Genomic DNA, 17404 nt, shown 5'->3' with positions numbered 1-17404 from the left:
GAACGTTTATAATTTTATTTACATATTTGCTGAAACTGACAGTTTAGTATGAGGCACATAATCAGTGGGGAAAAATAATAATAAAAAAATCAAGCTTTCCTAGTGCTTCCAGAGACTTTATTAAATTATGTTTTAGTATTTAGCATACCATGTTCTGGCCGGATAATTATTTGTGTTATGCAATGCTGAGGTGTTGATGAATGCTAAGTGCTTTTAGCAGCTGTGGAGAGAGAAGAGGAAGAACAGAAAGAACCTTTGCCAAGAAAGAGACAAAAAGTGCCAAAAGTATCACTTTAAGCTAAGTAGAAGATAACACACTATAGCACTTGATGTTCCAGCAGGAAACATCCACTACATGCTTGGAGATTGTTTGTGATGTTTTTGTTCCCTTTACAAATACTAATATGGGTCTGCCACAAGGTCTCTTCCACATGGGATGTGTTTGGAAAACTGCCAGCTTAGGAGGGAGATACCCAAACCTCCTGAGCTAAATTCTGTCAATGCAGATTAGCAACAGCTCTACCCCATCTCCTTCTGAATGACCCGATCATCACCCTGCCTCTAACTCCTAAGGGAAGGTTCAGCCACCAAATGGGGAAAGCTCATTTCAGGTAATTGTATCTGGAACATTTTTCTTTAGAGTCAGAACATTAAAGGGACAGAATTATGTAAAATTACCTTTTTTGAGTTTTATATCATGTTATAATATTATTCCCTCATTAAAAACAGACCTGGAGTGTTGATTTGATTCTTTCATGCATGTTTTAAAAGTCCTTGAATCTCCCATTTGGGTTTGTAAAACACTTGGGGGAATCAAGCACCACTTTCCACATGTAGCTCCTCCTGGGAACTGCAGCCTCCAAGCTGAGCTTCCACCTCCCTCCCAACTCACCTACTCAACTCCTTCAAACTAGCAGCAGCGATTAGTAAACACCGAGTGGAACTGCACATCTGCAGAGCTCATTATATGAACCTCATTCCAGTGCTCCCAAACACTTGTAAACACCAAATAGAGGAATATTAATGTGATGACTTGCTGAGAGCGGAGTCTCCGAAAAAGCAGGAGCTTCTTAAAGAGACAGAGGCCCAATTTCAAGCCATTGAATTGCAAAGTCAAATTTTTTTAAAGTTATGTTTTAGCATTTGTTTAGGTCACAGTTACTTGATTGTGCTATAAAACAATACTACATGGCTGTAAAACACATAATACTGCCCCCTTAGTACATTAAATTGATTAATTGATTGAAAATGTTTTTTTAGCATTAAAAAATGATCTGTGTGATACAGGTATGGGATGACACATCTAAAACTTTGTCTGTTACACAGTGTTCTCTTCAATGTTGCTCACAGCAGGAGAGAGAATCATTTGTGATTCTAGGTAACAATCAGAACATCCAGCTCTAATGAAGACCAGTGGACCAAAGCATCTGCATGATGTCAAAATGGTCTAACAGATATCTGGAGAGATCAGTCAACCAAACAGTACATGCTTCTTATATAAGAGCTTTCTTTAACAGGAGGATTTAAATATTTTGGACCTGGCAGCATAAAACAAAGAGACTGGTAGTAGATGAACATTTCTTACCTTTGTCAAACACACTAGGTAGATGGAAGCTGTCCTTCTGTTTAGCCTGGAATAAACACAGGCAGCACAAATGGGCATCTCATAAAATTATTAGATTAATGTTTCTGCACAAACCTGGCAGTCAGAGTTACCTGTTTGTCCACAGAAGCGTAGTATTTGGACCACCAGTCAATGACGGACTCTGCAGACTCATCAGCGATGGTTCGCCTCCTTCTCTTAGTGGACCGGTGGATGCTCTTTGAGCTCCTCTCCTGTTTGAAAAATATTCAGAAAGGATCCATTTTGGAGTTGGTGCAAGTAATATGACCACTTGTTCTTTTGCATATGAATTTCACCTTTTTTGTCTTGGCTTGTGGTTTTGGTGTGGGTGGAGCTGGAGGCGGAGCTTCATCCTCCACAGTAATGAGGAAGTCCTGATTAGTCAGGGTCACAGTTGAACGGGTCTCTATAGTGTCCTGAGACAGCCCTGTCAACCACAGTTCACTTCACTTCTATTTCTATATCACTAAATTACAACAAATGCCATCTCAACAGCTTTAATTTCTTTAGACTGGATCATGATGCTTTTAATTTTTAGATTTTTTAAGTGACTAATAAATTCATTCTCATTGTCCATAGTATATGTATATGGTATACCATATACGTTCATATACAGATACGTCTTGCCCACATACTGTATATATGTGGGCAGGACGTATCTCCTGTTCAGTGAATCTGACTGAAGACTGTTGTTGAATGTCAGTTGCATGACTGTAAGGACATGCTAACAGCTCAATTTTACGGAAGAGGATTAGGGCCACCGAAAAAAAAAAGAATTCAGAAAAAAGAAGTCAGAATTCTGAGTTTCAACTCAGAATTATTATTATTTTTTTTCGGTGGCCCTAATCCTCTTCTGTACAATTTCCATGCAGCAGAGTCGATTTTCCACAGTAAAATGTCCTGGATGACAGTTAGCAAGGACAGCTAATCCACCTCATTTGGTTTTGCTGCTCCTCTTTAAATCTCTGTCTAGGTGTCTAGTCAGAAAGCCAGGCAGAGAGATGTTTGGATATTATTCTTACTCATTACGATGGATAGAAGAAATTTCCTCATTCTCTCTATGGGTTTACTTCAACTAAGACTGGACAGAATAGGGTTCTCTTAGAATGAATGAATGAATTTATGAATCTTGTTGGGTAAAATAAATGAAAGCTGAACTGAAAATAACACCAAAACTACAAGTGTAAGTGGTGAAGGAACAGCATTTATCGAAATCTTTTTGGCTCTTTTCTGATCAAATTTGGGTCATTTTTGATCCTGTTGAAAAAGTTGAACAGTCATTGTCATTTTCATAATTGCCTTATTTTTATTTACATTTGTAGTCCTTTTGGATAATTGTAATTTTTTAAATTGTCATGGAGTCATTCAGTCATGGAGATTTTTTTATTTTTATTTTGCATCTTGTCGTTAAATGTCTGATAAATCAATTTGAAAGTGTTTTGTGTTTAACAGTTATTTCATATAAAATCCAAGTTCTTTATCTTCAAAGTGTTACACATGGTGGCCTTTTATTATAAAAGATGCTGGAAAATGATAAAGAATGAACTGCTTTGACAGTTATTAAAAACAGTGAACAGAGTTATAAACAGTCATTACCCTTAATGCTGTGTGGCTCTGGTGTCAGGGAGGGTCTTGGGGTGTGTGTGACCTCAGGTGGTTTGTGTAACTGAACTGTGTGAGGGGGAGTGGGCGTGTACTTGAAGGCCTTGAGGTTGTTGATGATGTGGTTTCCAACCAGTGTGCTGCGGCCAAAGGCCCGCCAGTCAACAACTGTGATGCTGAGAGGAGGATGGAGGTGTTCGTTTTCTGGTAACTCCTGCCAACAGAGTGGACAAAGAAATTTAAAGTGCTCAGTAAATATATCAATGCAGCGGATGAAGAGCAATACATTGTCAAAGCAAAAAAAGTTATCAGACATTCATCAGTGGAGATGGCTAATAGACAAAGCAGTGCAGTCCTCAGGACCAGAGTCCTGCAGTATTCAGATCTTTGTTGAACACATTTTGATTACACGGCTAAACTGCCTCATTAGCATGCTGCCACACAGCTCTGCTAATGAGCTGACACTGGAGCCATGTGTGTTGAAGCAGAGAGACACAACTGCATTAGAGTTCTGTGAAAGAGGTTTTAGATGATTTAGATTAGGATCCTGTTATATACTGATATGCTTTTAACCATATTAGGACAAAAGCAAAGTGTTTGTCTTACAGTAAGGTACCAATTAGATTCAGTTCAGTTTTATTTACAAAGCACTAATTCACACAACACATTGTCACAAGGCACTTAACAATTAAAGTCAATCATCTTATCCTAAGTTACCAAAGTAACTCTTGATGACTGTGATCACCAAGAATTAGATTTCCTTTTATTGTCAATGTGCAAGAAAGTACAACAAAATGTAAAAAATAGTTAAAGTAAGAGTTATAGCACACTGGCCTCCAGTCTGTCAGTATGTAGGCTGATCCTTGCCTTTTCTCATGATCATCTGAACCCAGTGGGGTAAGATCTAACATGGAGTTCCAGGAGGTTATAGATACTTTAATTTCTTTCCCTTCTCAAAAAAACTACACCAACAGTTGTTAGTGGCCCCTCCCATTACTTTGCTTGTCTTGTGTATTTGACTGACATCTTTCAGAGAAAGTCTCTTTTGACTGGGAGAGAATGATCTTGTCCCTGATGTCCTCTGACAGATTGTGGTGAGGTTGGAATGGAAGCGACAGCATTCTGTGAACTGTACAGACATCCTGACTGGAGACCATATCTGCATTTGCTAGATCTATGCACCAGATGGGAACACAGCCCATCTACAGGAGCCACACTTCTGCTTTAGTTGTAATGGATCAAATTGCTATTTCACACAGTGACATTAACTTGATAATTTATGTTTGAAAGTGATTTTGTAATTAGAATGTTTTGACATATCGCCCAACATGATGTGTTCCTCCTAGACCAACTAAGTTTTAAAGATTTCCTGCTGTGCTGATATAGTTTATGTCTGTTGCAGGTGTTGATCTTACCAGCTCTATGGCATCTAACAGTGTGGTGAAGTTTGGGTTGGATTTGTACTTCTGGATGACTGAGGAACGCAGAGTTTTACCTGCACACTCTATGAACACCTGGAAAAGATGCACATTTTAAAGTCATTTTTTCTAAAAGAATATTTGTTAGAAATTTTTTTGTCATACATTTAGGAGACACACTAAATGCAAAAATTCTGACAATGAAAAATGTAATTCTGATTCCCTTAAAAGTAAGTGAATTTCTCAGACCTGTGGCCGATCAACAGACAGGAGCTGAACCTTCCTTAGCTCCCTCAGTCCCCAGAATAAAACCTAATGGGAAATATCAAGATCTGTTCTTAAAGGACTTTCTAAAGATCCTCTCAACCTTTTGTGATTAAAGCTGACAAACCTCCAGCCTGTAGGTGCTGAGAACTGGCCTGATGTTGGCAGGAACAGTATAAATGCCTCCTTCCTGTTCCTCTAACTCTGGCAGACTCATCTGGCCAAACTCTGAAATCTAGAAGATGGAAAAATTCATTCTGGATTAGTGTGATCACAATGGCGTGAGCCAGTTATCTCTGTTGAAGTTACAGTTTTAAATTGTTAAAGAGTTTAAAAAAACATGATACAATATACATGTATATAGTCTACAGCTAAATTTCCATTAACCTTAAAAATTGCGCAAATTTAAATTACAAAAAATAAATTTGCTTAAAGGAAACAACAATTTTGAAAAGATTCAAAGTTCCAGAGTGGAATTTTGTCACTGTCTGGAGTCGCTGACCATTCCTGTCTCTGCTTGGGCCAACTACCAGTCTCTTCTAAACATTTCTCTTATTCACAAGGAAGACAGTCAGATGTTTGGATAATGATGGTGAAAAAATTAAAGGAGTGCTGCTCCTTACTGTTATTCAAGGATTTGTTCGTATCCATGGAAACAAGATTCTGTATTGTCACTGTTTCATACAACTTTGGCATGAAAGTGACCGGAGAGACTAACCTGCAACAGTTCAAATGCAGCCAGCAGGTCTCCTCCTGACTGGCTGCCACAGTGAAGTGGGCTGTACTGCAGAATAGGGGGGGTGTAGGGCTCAGAGGCCAAGCACACCTCAGGCACTGCCACTGTGGCCCCCAGGTACTCTGCTTTTCCCTGCACAGAGCACAGAGCAGGGAGGGGTTCAGAGATGGCAGAAACTAAGAGACTCGTCTGAATCATGTGTCTTGTGGTGGGATTACCAGAGCGTCATCATCGTAAACCTCAACAACAACGTGAGGAGGCTCCTCCTGGATGTGCTTCAGGTCTCCACTTAACAGAAGGGAGCTCATTGGCAAACAATGGTTCCATGTAGGACTGAGAGTCTGACTGATGATCTGACAACACACATAAAACAAGAAGACCAAGGTCAAACCTGAAGAGCAGAAATACCGCAACAGGTTTGTTCTAAACCTGCACAGTTTAGAACAAACTAAACTCTTCATTTTGATTTGATTTTAAAGTGTTTTAAGTCAGGTTGCCATGAAAACCCCAGTCATATGAGCTGGGTCCAACAATACATGTAAACACACACTTACACTGGTGGTTTGGCTGTGTGAGAGAAACGTGACTCTCGCAAATGGGTCGGACAGCCCCGTGTTGTCTGCAGCAATCAGACCTCGAGCCTGATACATGTGGCACCGCAGCTGGAACCTGTGCTGCTCTGCAGAAACAAACACAGCAGGTCCATCCACAAGCTCTGCCACGTGCCGACATTCACCTGATGAAGCTCTTGGAGCGAATAAGAAACCTCCAAGCTGATCATGTCAAAGTCCTCTAGTCAAAGTCAACTAAATAGTTTGACCGTTGCAGGTGTTGATCTTACCAGCTCTATGGCATCTAACAGTCTAGTCAAAGTCTAGACTAGTCTAGACTAGTCAAAGTCCTCAAAAAGCAATAATCATTTAGATGATGCAGAAATCAATCAATTCTAACAATGATTTTAAGATAATAAAAATTCATATCTTAGTCTTTTTTATCTGCTGGTCACACCATGTGTAAGGGTTTATTCAGCACAAATTAAGGTTCGAATTAAAATTTCAAACATGATGTGTGGAAGTGATATCAGTGGCATATGGTGTGTATTGAGTGGAGGATTTAAGTGAAAGTGTTGGAATGTGTGAGTAAAAAACAGATATTTGTTGAGCAGAGCAGAGAGGGGTTAGTTGGTAATCAGTGGTTTGAAAGCCTTACTAGGTCCTCAATTCAGGTGTCCCAAATTAGTAAAGGAAAGTAAAAACTCCAACCTAAACCGAAGGGCTGCGACAAACCAGAACTACAGCAAGGTTTCTGGCATTCTCTGTATTTTTCTCCAAGCTTGCTTAATGGGACCAAAAACTCTGACTTCTGTCTGCTGCATTCAGCTAGAAGAAATTCTGATCAATCTATTAAACAATGGACATACTGCCAAGAGTGTACATAGAGGTGCTTCTTCCTCACCCATGCAAAGCAGGTAAGAAGGAGGGCTGTTGGTGTCGGCGTCCCCTGTGGCTGGTCTGTATCCTGCAGGCAGGTCATCCAGCATATGGCTGGAGTCTGAGCAAGTTCCAAACCACAGATACGCATCCAGCTTGGCTTGAACTGACAATGCTGCAGGTCGCTTCCCTGGTGGCTGCACACACAATTACACACACAAATACAGAACTTTTTTTTTTCCTACCAGTTGTGCAGCAATTAAAGGAGCAGTGTGCTATGCATGTTCTAACCTTCAGGTACAGTGTTACTATCTTCCCACAGAGAAGTCCTCTGGCCTCCCGGTTGCTGGAGTAAAGCAGGTCTCTGGTTCGAAGTCTGGCATATGCAACACGTTTGTTATTGCTTAGCAACCACACAAACATGTCTGGGACTGTGTGCTGGGGCTGCAATGTGAGGATGTGTATGTGATAAAGAAAAGTTTGGATACTGTAGTAAACATATCAGTCAGACGTTAAAACTTTTCTCACCTCCTCCACAAGAAAACGTAGTTTTTGTGCTAGTTTAGTTGCTTCTTGTAGCATTTCTTTCACTCCTCTTGCTGATGTTTTCCTCTCTCCCAGCATCTCAGCCTCTCCAATCATACTCTCCTGCAACATGCATGTATGTGCTGTGTTCTACTAATGCTTTGCCAAAATACTTTGCTGAAGAACACACAGTAAGTCCATATTGACCTGTTGTCCAATGAAACATTACTTTAGAGCTATTACAGTCATACGTATTTAGTCTGACTCCAATAGAAGAACAAATTATTAGACCCTCTACATTGCTATTTAGATGAACTCCTGTTTAGGTGCCAAAAGGCCCATTATAAATGGTCTTGATAAACTTTAGACATGGAGGCTATTCTGAAATATATACAAAGAGCCAGCATAAAGTGACCTTTTTATTGATTATTGTAGCTGGAGGCAGTATTGATTAGTTGATCAAATTGGCACTTCAGGTGATTTTCTGCAACATAAGTTTTTGAAAACAATATTGGAAAATGGTTTGAAAATGGCCAACTATTTGAACTTGAGCAGAGACATACCATATCAAATATTCATGTTACTGTACTGCAACTACAGCTCTGGAAAAAAATAAAAAGGCCACTGCAAATTTCTTTCTGAAATCAGCACCTCTACATGCATAATAGTTTATTTATTGCCTCTACCAGGAGGGGCATTCAACTGAGCCTGTTATCTGCACACTAGAGACACTACTTTCTAACTGGGCTGCAAAAGTAATTAAACAACCAATACTCTAAATGTATTCTAAATGAATTACTTTCTCAGTCTACTTAGATTAATTTTTATGCTTATACGTTTAATGTAAGCAAAATGTTGTAAAATGTATTTTGATTCAGTCCATTATTTGTCTATTCTTCATAAAAGGAAAAATCATGTTATGGACTGGTAATAGTTGCAATATCATTAAGTCTTAGATAGAAGTTTGTGAACATTCTTAGTAAACAGTGACATCCATGGGGGAGTTCTGAGACCAAACCCACTGCTGACCACAAGCAACACAAAGGCCCAATCAGCAGGTTTTTGCCCTATAGAGACAATATGTCTGATGTTAACATTTATTTGAAGACCTGAAATATTTAACAATTAAAATAAAAACAAGACTTGAAGAAATCTGTAAGCGGGGGTGACTGTTTTCCATGTGTTAAATCCTAATTATTAATCAGATATTAAATTAAAAGGTATGATTCTGGGATCAGTTGATTAAAACTCAAAGATATTTCATTATATTCTAGATATCTAGATGAACCTTCCCTCAGCAGGTGCTGCCAGCCTCACCAGCTCTTGTTTGCACATGGTCAAACGTTTCTTGTCCAGGGTTGTCAGGTAGCTGCTCTTCAGCTCTGCCTTCAGTTTGGCCTCTGCAGCGGCAATAAAATTCCTGTAAAACACACAACACATCTTAAAGAGCAGAACGAAATTCCTCCATGATAATACTAGAAACCCATTAAAAACCTTTTGGTTGTGACAGCTACAGGTGGATTGCTTGTTGATTAGCTGAATGAATGTTGTAAGAAGGGCGTCTGGTTGTCGTGTTTTAATTAGTGGTGGAGCAACAGCAGTAAGCAGTGAAGAAAAAGCAACAATGTTAGTGAATAAAGAGTTAGAGTTACATTAACCCAAATTATTGCCACTGGTAATGACTAGGGTTGAAAAATGCAGTAGCATAAATGAATTGATGTCAATACAAAGTCCTAAAATGGGTAAAAATACAAACTTATCTGGTGATGGTTTGCCTAAATTGAAAGGTTGGAAGTGGATTTGATGTTATAAGAATTGTAACGTGGGAATAAAATGTGTATTTAAGTTGCTCCTCTCCTCACTGTCATTTCTGTACTACAGAAAGTCAGTATTTTTACACATTGGTTCCATTATAATTTGAGGTGACTTTTTTGGACAAGACTGTAAAATATCACAAACAGCTGATACTTTTTCTTTGATACCTGACAGATGTGGAAAATTAAATCTCTGAGCATAATTTTAGAAAGATTTAGATTTAGTAGAGAGTATATTGAACAATAAATGAATATGTAAACTCTGCTATCCAACATGGTGGATAAACATAATGAAATGATTCATTGCTGCAAGCCTCAGATGCTCTGCTGCTGCTTTCCAAAGGAGCAGTGAGAGCTCTGCTGGAATTACCTGGCATTCAAACAAAACTCTCTGAGCTCAGTTCTTAAAACTGCCTCAGCCGCTGGCTCCAACTTCTTATGAAGGTCAGCAGCAACACACACACCCTCGTCCTGTAGGACACAACGGCAGAGAATAATCACAACAAGGAGACTGTTGAATTTAAAACACTGCGGTTTTCAGAAATTGATAATCCTTTCAGAACAGATGATGCACTTGTTTCTTTATTTCAGGTGTACTTATCAAATTAAGATATGTGTAAAAACAGATGTATGTTTATTATTTGGGTTGTTATTAAAACGTCTAGTCCCACAGATTGATTTATCTTTGGGCCACTAAAGTGATGCATCTTCAGTATGACAAAAAAAATTAAAGAAACTTAGAAATGGGCTCTGATATAAACAAGATGACACACATGTGAGACGGTGTGTGTGTGTGTGTGCGTGTGTGTGTGTGTGTGTGTGTGTGTGTGTGTGTATGTTTAAGCATTTCTCAGGTTGTAAGGTAAATTTTTCCAGCAGATTGTATGTTAGCAGGAGCCACTGCTCCTTATGGGTCCCTGGTCCCGTAAGGAGCAGTCATGTTTTTGGATCAGCGGTTAGGTTTCCACTCACAGGGAGGGACAAACAAAGCAAAAAGTGTCCATTTTCCTTCAGTTTTCAGTTGGGGTGATCCCAACACAAGGGACATGACAGTGATGGCAGCAAATAAAGCTGAAAATGTTTCTACTTTTTTGTGTCGTGTCACATGTATGAGCTCAATATTTCATGTGTGAATTTTGCGGGTTGTTTGGCTGGAGAAAAGCAAATGATTGTTGTTGCATTGCCTCCCTTGTGTAAAGTGTGGTTTGAGTTTAGGTCTGGTTTAGGTTTAGGGTTTACGGGTAGTAGTTAGGTTTACGGTAAGGATCAGGGCTGGGCTGTAGAAATAAATGAAAAATGAATGGAAGTCAAAGAAAAGTCCTTGTGAAGCTGTAAAAACATTCTATGTGTGTGTGTTCCTGTGAGTGTGTAGGCATGCGCATGTGTATGTGTTTCTGCTTACAAACTGCACGGCGATATTTTCCAGCATATTGGAGTTGTAGAGCCGGTAGGTTCTGTCCTCCCAGGAGCTCACAACACTAGCACAGGGCTTCTTCTTCTCCAGAGGTAAATACATGTAGTGTCTGAACATAACCACACACAGGCATAATGCAGCACTAAGATGAACATTTGATTGATGTACAGTCCACTGAATACATATTCTACATGGTATAACAAATAACAAATGATGGTCAGCCACAAATCAACTTCTTATTTGTCCTGATCAGTTTTTCATCATGTCAAGGATGAAGAAAAATCTTGAGAAGATTTTCTAATTCTTTAAGAGACCCGTGTGTATGAGAGGGGAGATTGAAATTGTGTTAAAAAGCTTCAGTAGAAGAAGAAGCAAATAAGTCTCTTAATATGATTTAAGCAAGAACCCCAATGAAAGCTCATTTAAGAAGCAGTCTCTTAAGTTTTCAAGCAGTGTGGATGAACTGCAGATGACAATCTCAACTGTTGAGCAGCATATTCAATGAAACCCACCTGTTTCCCTCGACGATGAGTGGTTTCTCCGGAGGTGTAGCAGATTTTGAGGCTCCACATGAATCAGAGGGATCTTTGGGGAGGAGGGGTGAGGAAGGGACGGTGAGGGAGGAGCCAAAAATGTCACTGCTGTCCGGGAAGTCCAGCACCTTTCTCCTCCGAGTCACTGCAGGACTGGCAGTACTTGGTTGAACGGAAGACTCCAAGACATTGCCATGGTTACCTGAAACAAGATGCACAAGTAAAGAAGGGACCTATTGCTGGTTACCAGTGACCCGACATGTCAATGATCACCCCAACAGTGTTACAATTAAGAAATAATCAAATAATCAACCAGTTTATTTTGTTTTTGCCTCAAGTATATTTTACAATGGAGAAGAAAGACTTGGATTTTATTTTCTAAGGGGTTTTGTTGTGACTCACCGAGGGAGAACTCAAAGCTGATGGGCTTGTCTCCAATCTTACGGTCAATCATGGTGGCCTCAAACAAAGCTCCAAAAAGCAGGAAGGTCTCATCATCTACAGTTGGCTGGACATATAATCAGAAGTAGTTGCTCAGTTTAAATAATAATATTTACATTGATGCATGATGAAGTAAATCTAAGCAAGACGAAAGATTATTATATTATCTGGGTTTGACCCTAATTAACTGCCTTTTTTATCTAAAAAGGTTTTTAAGCTATAGAACCTGGTCTGACTAATAGGCCGAAGCACTCAATATGGATCTTCATCAATTAACTTACAGTAATTAATTGCAGTACTACTTTGGTACAATTTCATTTTGCTGCTTTTAAATACATATCTTTTTTGGAACAAGCAAAAGGTTTTTTCTTACCACCGGAGGAGGATCAACAGGCAGGACCTCCGCTGCTCCTGCTTTTCCTTTGTCATCATCAGCTCCCCCTGTACCTCCTCCTGCTCCGCCTCCAGCAGAAGACTTAGCATCCTTCCCACCAGCTTTTCCTGCTTTTGTGTCTTTGACAGGTTTAATCATCCGACTGAGTTTGGAGTCTGAGCCTGTGCCCCCAGACAGGATCTCTACTGTCAGTTCTAAGTAGACTCTACCCCTAAAATCACAAGCACACAGTCCAGGGCATATAAATCAGGCAAAAGAAGGCACTTTCTTTTAGTTGCAATATGAAGAAGTATCATATCTTTCTATGAACCTGAAGGAAACTCCCTCGCCAATGCCCTCATTGAGTTCCCCTGTGTCATCACCCAAAGAGAAGTTTCGAGCTGAGCCGTACAGATTAATCCAAGCAGGACCGAAAGTTGGTAAAAACCCTAAAAACATGAAATAAACAAGAAAAAACCTTTTCACGATTAAACACGGGCATTTCCTTTCAACCTTCAGACCTGCTTTAGACCTTCATTTCTTCTCACCTTTGTCTCCATCTTGTTCATTGGAGATACGTCGTAGGTCAAAGTAATGGGTTCCTATGGCAACATCATTCATGCTCCCCTCATCCCAGACCTTAGAGGAAAATGAATATAAGATTATATGGAATTTCTACCTGCACCTATTTAAATTCTTTTTTCAGAACTCTAAATCAATTAGTGGTATCAAGCTTTCAGACCTGGATCTTTAATCTCTGACACAAAGGAGGAAACATCTCAGTGAAGACAATCTGCTCGTTCCACATGGGGTCTGCTGAAGATTTCTGGGTGGATGTGCGACCCTGAGACAAACATGACAATAGTGATCACTGTTTTTCATTGAGACATACAGTACATATACTCTGTATATATACTCTGTATATGTACAGTACAGTCTGTATATACATGTACTCATACAGTATGTGTACATACAGTATGTATACACTCATGTACATGTATATATGCAACCATCCTTCATTCTGAATCTTGCTTTACAGATAATATGTGAGAGCTGTGTGTAACTTAGTTATGAAATTAAGTACAAAATGTCTTAAATTTCTACATTCGATCTTCCACACACTTTGCTCTATAAGGCTGAGTTGTATTGACCCTGTTTTATAGAGTCAAAGCGTCTATGTTGTGAAGTTGACTGGGACCTGACCATCTGCAGACAGAAACCGTAAAAACGTTTTCTTCCACTAATCTGAGGTCTGGTAGCTAAGGTAACAGCTGACCTCAGAAGCCTGAACCGTCTCTACTGAGGCCTTTCAATAAAGAGAAGCAGTGGCTCTGCATCCAACTCCCCAAAACATGGACCTTAACTCAGACTCATGTCTCGGTTCAAGGTGGCTCCAGATAAACTCTTAAATGGAAGCAACATTCAGCTCACCACTTGTTTGAAGAAGCTGACGACAACATATGGATCAATGAGTGCTGTGTTGTCTCCTATAAAAGCCTTTGTGACGTTGGCCATAATGCTGGAGTTGTTCTTAGGGAGGCCTTCGGCTCGATACACCTTCACACAGAAACGGGCCCATGGCCGTTCAGAGGGAAGCCCCTCAGGGATCAGGAGGTTCCTGATGACAGACAACATTATTCCAAACCAGTCAAACCAGTTAATCTGCAAAGGCAACATGTAGTATTCAGCCTGCAGTGTGATGAGTGTGTCTAAAACTGCACATTAAGTCAGAGGTGCTTCATACTTTTCTATCTGCTCTTCAGCATCACTTGCTTTTTGTCCCGGTTGCACGGCATCACCTTTAGCTGAGACACTGATGTCACATTTAACATATCCTTTGACACCAGTGCTAATGTCACCAGGATTGGTCAACATTGCCCACTTATTGAGAAACTGGTGACCTGAGAAAGTAAGGCATAAACACAATTATTCAATTTATATCTCTACTTTCCATCAGAAGGAACCAATGAGGAAGTTTTGTGACTCTCTGCTTCAGACTTTCTCTAAATCATAAAACATGATTGACCTGGCTGTTTGTAGACTGTCCAAACGTCCAGTTTAAAGGACCCCACAGAGAATGTCTTCAGCAACTTTGAGTGAACAACCTGCAGAGGACCAAAATAAAAACACCACAAAATCAACCTATAAATGCAGAAATAAAAACTGTACCCCAAATACATCAGCATTAAAGTGGGAAGTTGCATTTATTCTCATGTTATTACCAACCGTCAGCTTGATGACTTTATCAAGGAAGATCTCTTTATGGGCAAAGAAATCAAAGACGAAATACTGATGGAAAGAGGAGAAATGAGATAAAGCAAAAAAGTTTAAATTATAAAGTAAAACTATTAATGACTTACTTAAAGCCCTTATGACGTTTTTTTAGCAGCTTTTTTAAACAGCTCTTGATGAACATACCCACTCATGTGCATGTATATAAATATAGCAGCAGAGCAGGGAAAAAAATTATAAAAAGAAGTCCCACCAACAGATGAGACAAAATGACAAGAAAAAAAGACAGAGTTCAGCTTCCAAAATGCCAACATTAAGCAGAGATCTTGAATTGCTTGAGATGAAGTCTTCAGCATTGATTTTTAAGATGCACATTTTAGAATTTAATATAACCTCTTTACTAAACCAATCACATTCAGCATAGCATTCCATAACACCCAAGGACACGCCCACACACAATGAAATAAAGACTCTTTCTGGTAAATGTATTTAATGTGTCAGGAACAATAGGATTGCAGTGATGTAATCTTACCAGTAACATATTGCCTACTTGATGTTAAGTAATATGTTGTATTAATGTGGCGTTTGTGTTGGCAGGTTATGAAACAATATTGATGCTCAATCTGACCACTGCTCGCCCCACACAGTTTTTGGAAATGTGTTTCTCAGCTCCAGCAGTTTCATTTCACCTCATTGTAAAATGGAGCGTTTGTTCCTTCCTTGACGGATGTCTGTTTCTTCTCGTCTCCAATCTCAATCACCACACTGGGGTCTATGTTTTCCCCCACAAGCTGTCTGGCTTCTGTGACATTAATGCCAATCTGCGAAACAGAACAAGAATAAGTCATTCATCAGGGTCCATGTAAGGCGGAGTTGATCTGTTTTAATCATAAAGGTTTTGTTTTTCTGTTCTATTTAAGCCGTTATTGTTATTACCTGGAAGCTCTCAGGTTTTCCTTCGCTGTCCTGAATGCGAGTTTGAAGTTTGGCCCTGTGGGAATCCACAAGAATGTCAAATTCATGGAAAAACCTTTTTTGTCATCTTGTGGACAAACAGGAAAATTGACAGAACAGAAAACATTCATCCTATTTGAGTTCTCACAATGAAGAAGTAAACTAGGTAAATGGCATCCGATTTACATGGCATCTTTTAAAACCTGTGAGTAATAATTTGAAAAATATATAATCACACTTCCATGTTGTTAGTACTCTCCAAAGAGGTTCTTCTCAGTCATCTTATAACGCTACAGTTGCTGGTATCACCTTTGCAGCAGGATGTTTCTTTTATCTTGTTACAATCTTTAAGTGAGATTTTAGATTTCCACTATGAGTTCCAGTCTTACTGTGGAGAAAAGCATCACTGTCAATGTTTTGATCAGCTTAGCTGCAACTTTAAAAAAATGAAGTTGAGGAGGGTTTTCTGTACAGTAACTTTCAACCTGACAACGTTCCACCTGAGTGCAATTTGGAGGTGTGTGTGTGCTTAACCACTGGTATGCTCCAGCGGTGAACCTGGAGCATGCCAATGTAAAAGGCACATGAGTGTGAAGACTTGTGTTTTTTTATTGCAGCTACATGGTGACATCTTGTTACCTGAAGCTGAAGCAGCAGCAGAAAATGCATGGCACTGACTCATAAACTTATGAAAGAATGAAACACAATTTTTAAAATTATTATGTTGTAATTCTAGTATTTGTTTTGAGTCATTGTGTCTAAATGAATGTTGCTGTTGTTTTATTTTGATATTAAAGCCTGTATAATTTAAACCAAAAAGCCAATGTTTTAGATGTTGTGTCAGTTTACAGATATAGATAGACATAGTCCAAATGCAGCTTTTGACCAAAACAATATCTTCTTTATAGCTTCTGTGTGAATTATTTGAAACATTTCATTTCATAGACCTGACAATAACTTTCACTTTAATACACCAGAACTGAGTCCTTTTGCTTTCTTTCTGCTAGTTGTAAGAGGATGCATGATGGTTTGTGATAGGTATTTTTCCTTTCGAACCTAAATAAAAGAAAGAACCACAGACAACGTATATGAATTTTACGTAGAGCTTTTGCAAAAGGAGAAGGCTTTGCCCATTCTTCCTCCGAACAATCCACAGAGCATTCTGATCGGCTCTCACATGAGCTCCTGTTTTTATTGTCTAAGAAGGACAGGCAAGGGGGCAGTCAGGAAAACAACAGAGGTCGTAAAGCTTCTAACCCAAACATCTAACAACCCAGGTCCAGATGTGATATCTGATCAAAGGTCTGAGCCCGGTTCAAATCTCGGTCAATACTGTCAAGAAAACAAAATAAGACTGCTCACAGGTGGTTACTTAATTAGGAGGTGTTCTTGTAAAAGGGTTTAAAGTCTGAGAAACTCAGTGTTATCTATTTCTCATAAAGTTGAACCGACAGTAGTGACCTCCAGGTCATTTAAAGAAGAGAACACTTTAAACAGAAAATCACAAAGATCTATAGGCTTAATGTGAACTAAAGTAAGAATAAAATGATAATACCAAAAAATCTCTAACAGTTTGAAACCATTTTGACTCCACCATAACTGAACAATATATTACAAAATAAATACACTCAGCTATTGTACTCATCAGTTCCACAGTTTGATAACAGTGCTACCTCTTTGTGTTTGGTTTTATTGCTCGTCTAATGAGAGGCTGGTCTTCTGGGGTTTCCCCTTCCTGTAGGAGAGATGCTTCAGAGGAAGCCTCGACTTCACTGTCTGCACACACACAAACACACAAAACAAGTAGGACCAAAGTACTCAGAAACTCTAAGAACTGAAAGACCTTTTTGTTCCGTATCAGTAAACGTTACAGATAATACTTCAGTTTCATGGGAATGGCAGTAACAATCTGTTTTCCTAGAAAACTGAAATCACCCATGGCAACCAGGACTGCACACAGTGTCAGAGCTGTACTGACACATGCTTATTTGACCAGGGTTAGTCTCACTCCCATGAAAACAGGGACAACTCCTCTGCTTATGAT

General features: G+C 39.3%; 1 protein-coding gene across 3 annotated transcripts in view; it reads right to left on the bottom strand.

Annotated features, from left to right (window-relative positions):
* fer1l6 (fer-1 like family member 6) overlaps positions 1-17404 on the bottom strand; it is a 32003-nt gene that overhangs the window by 11401 nt on the left and 3198 nt on the right. For all 3 annotated transcript variants that reach the window (XM_028023694.1, XM_028023696.1, XM_028023695.1), the window contains exons 3-31: positions 17034-17136; positions 15343-15397; positions 15096-15227; positions 14401-14463; positions 14201-14279; positions 13919-14075; positions 13606-13792; positions 12917-13018; positions 12723-12813; positions 12506-12623; positions 12175-12406; positions 11763-11868; positions 11340-11562; positions 10816-10936; positions 9784-9884; positions 8917-9019; positions 7603-7722; positions 7366-7518; positions 7100-7271; positions 6199-6323; positions 5863-5997; positions 5627-5776; positions 5036-5143; positions 4894-4956; positions 4642-4740; positions 3221-3440; positions 1921-2051; positions 1717-1836; positions 1586-1631 (exon numbers count right to left, since the gene is read on the bottom strand). In XM_028023694.1, coding sequence (XP_027879495.1) covers positions 1586-1631; positions 1717-1836; positions 1921-2051; positions 3221-3440; positions 4642-4740; positions 4894-4956; positions 5036-5143; positions 5627-5776; positions 5863-5997; positions 6199-6323; positions 7100-7271; positions 7366-7518; positions 7603-7722; positions 8917-9019; positions 9784-9884; positions 10816-10936; positions 11340-11562; positions 11763-11868; positions 12175-12406; positions 12506-12623; positions 12723-12813; positions 12917-13018; positions 13606-13792; positions 13919-14075; positions 14201-14279; positions 14401-14463; positions 15096-15227; positions 15343-15397; positions 17034-17136 — 3615 coding nt within the window. The remainder of the gene's footprint in view (positions 1-1585; positions 1632-1716; positions 1837-1920; positions 2052-3220; positions 3441-4641; positions 4741-4893; positions 4957-5035; positions 5144-5626; positions 5777-5862; positions 5998-6198; positions 6324-7099; positions 7272-7365; positions 7519-7602; positions 7723-8916; positions 9020-9783; positions 9885-10815; positions 10937-11339; positions 11563-11762; positions 11869-12174; positions 12407-12505; positions 12624-12722; positions 12814-12916; positions 13019-13605; positions 13793-13918; positions 14076-14200; positions 14280-14400; positions 14464-15095; positions 15228-15342; positions 15398-17033; positions 17137-17404) is intronic.

The sequence above is a fragment of the Xiphophorus couchianus genome, chromosome 7, assembly GCF_001444195.1.
Source record: "Xiphophorus couchianus chromosome 7, X_couchianus-1.0, whole genome shotgun sequence".
In the NCBI taxonomy this organism is placed as follows: Eukaryota; Metazoa; Chordata; class Actinopteri; order Cyprinodontiformes; family Poeciliidae; genus Xiphophorus; species Xiphophorus couchianus.
The sequence above is the reverse complement of the archived record's forward strand: the minus strand, read 5'-3'. Positions and strand labels throughout refer to the sequence as shown.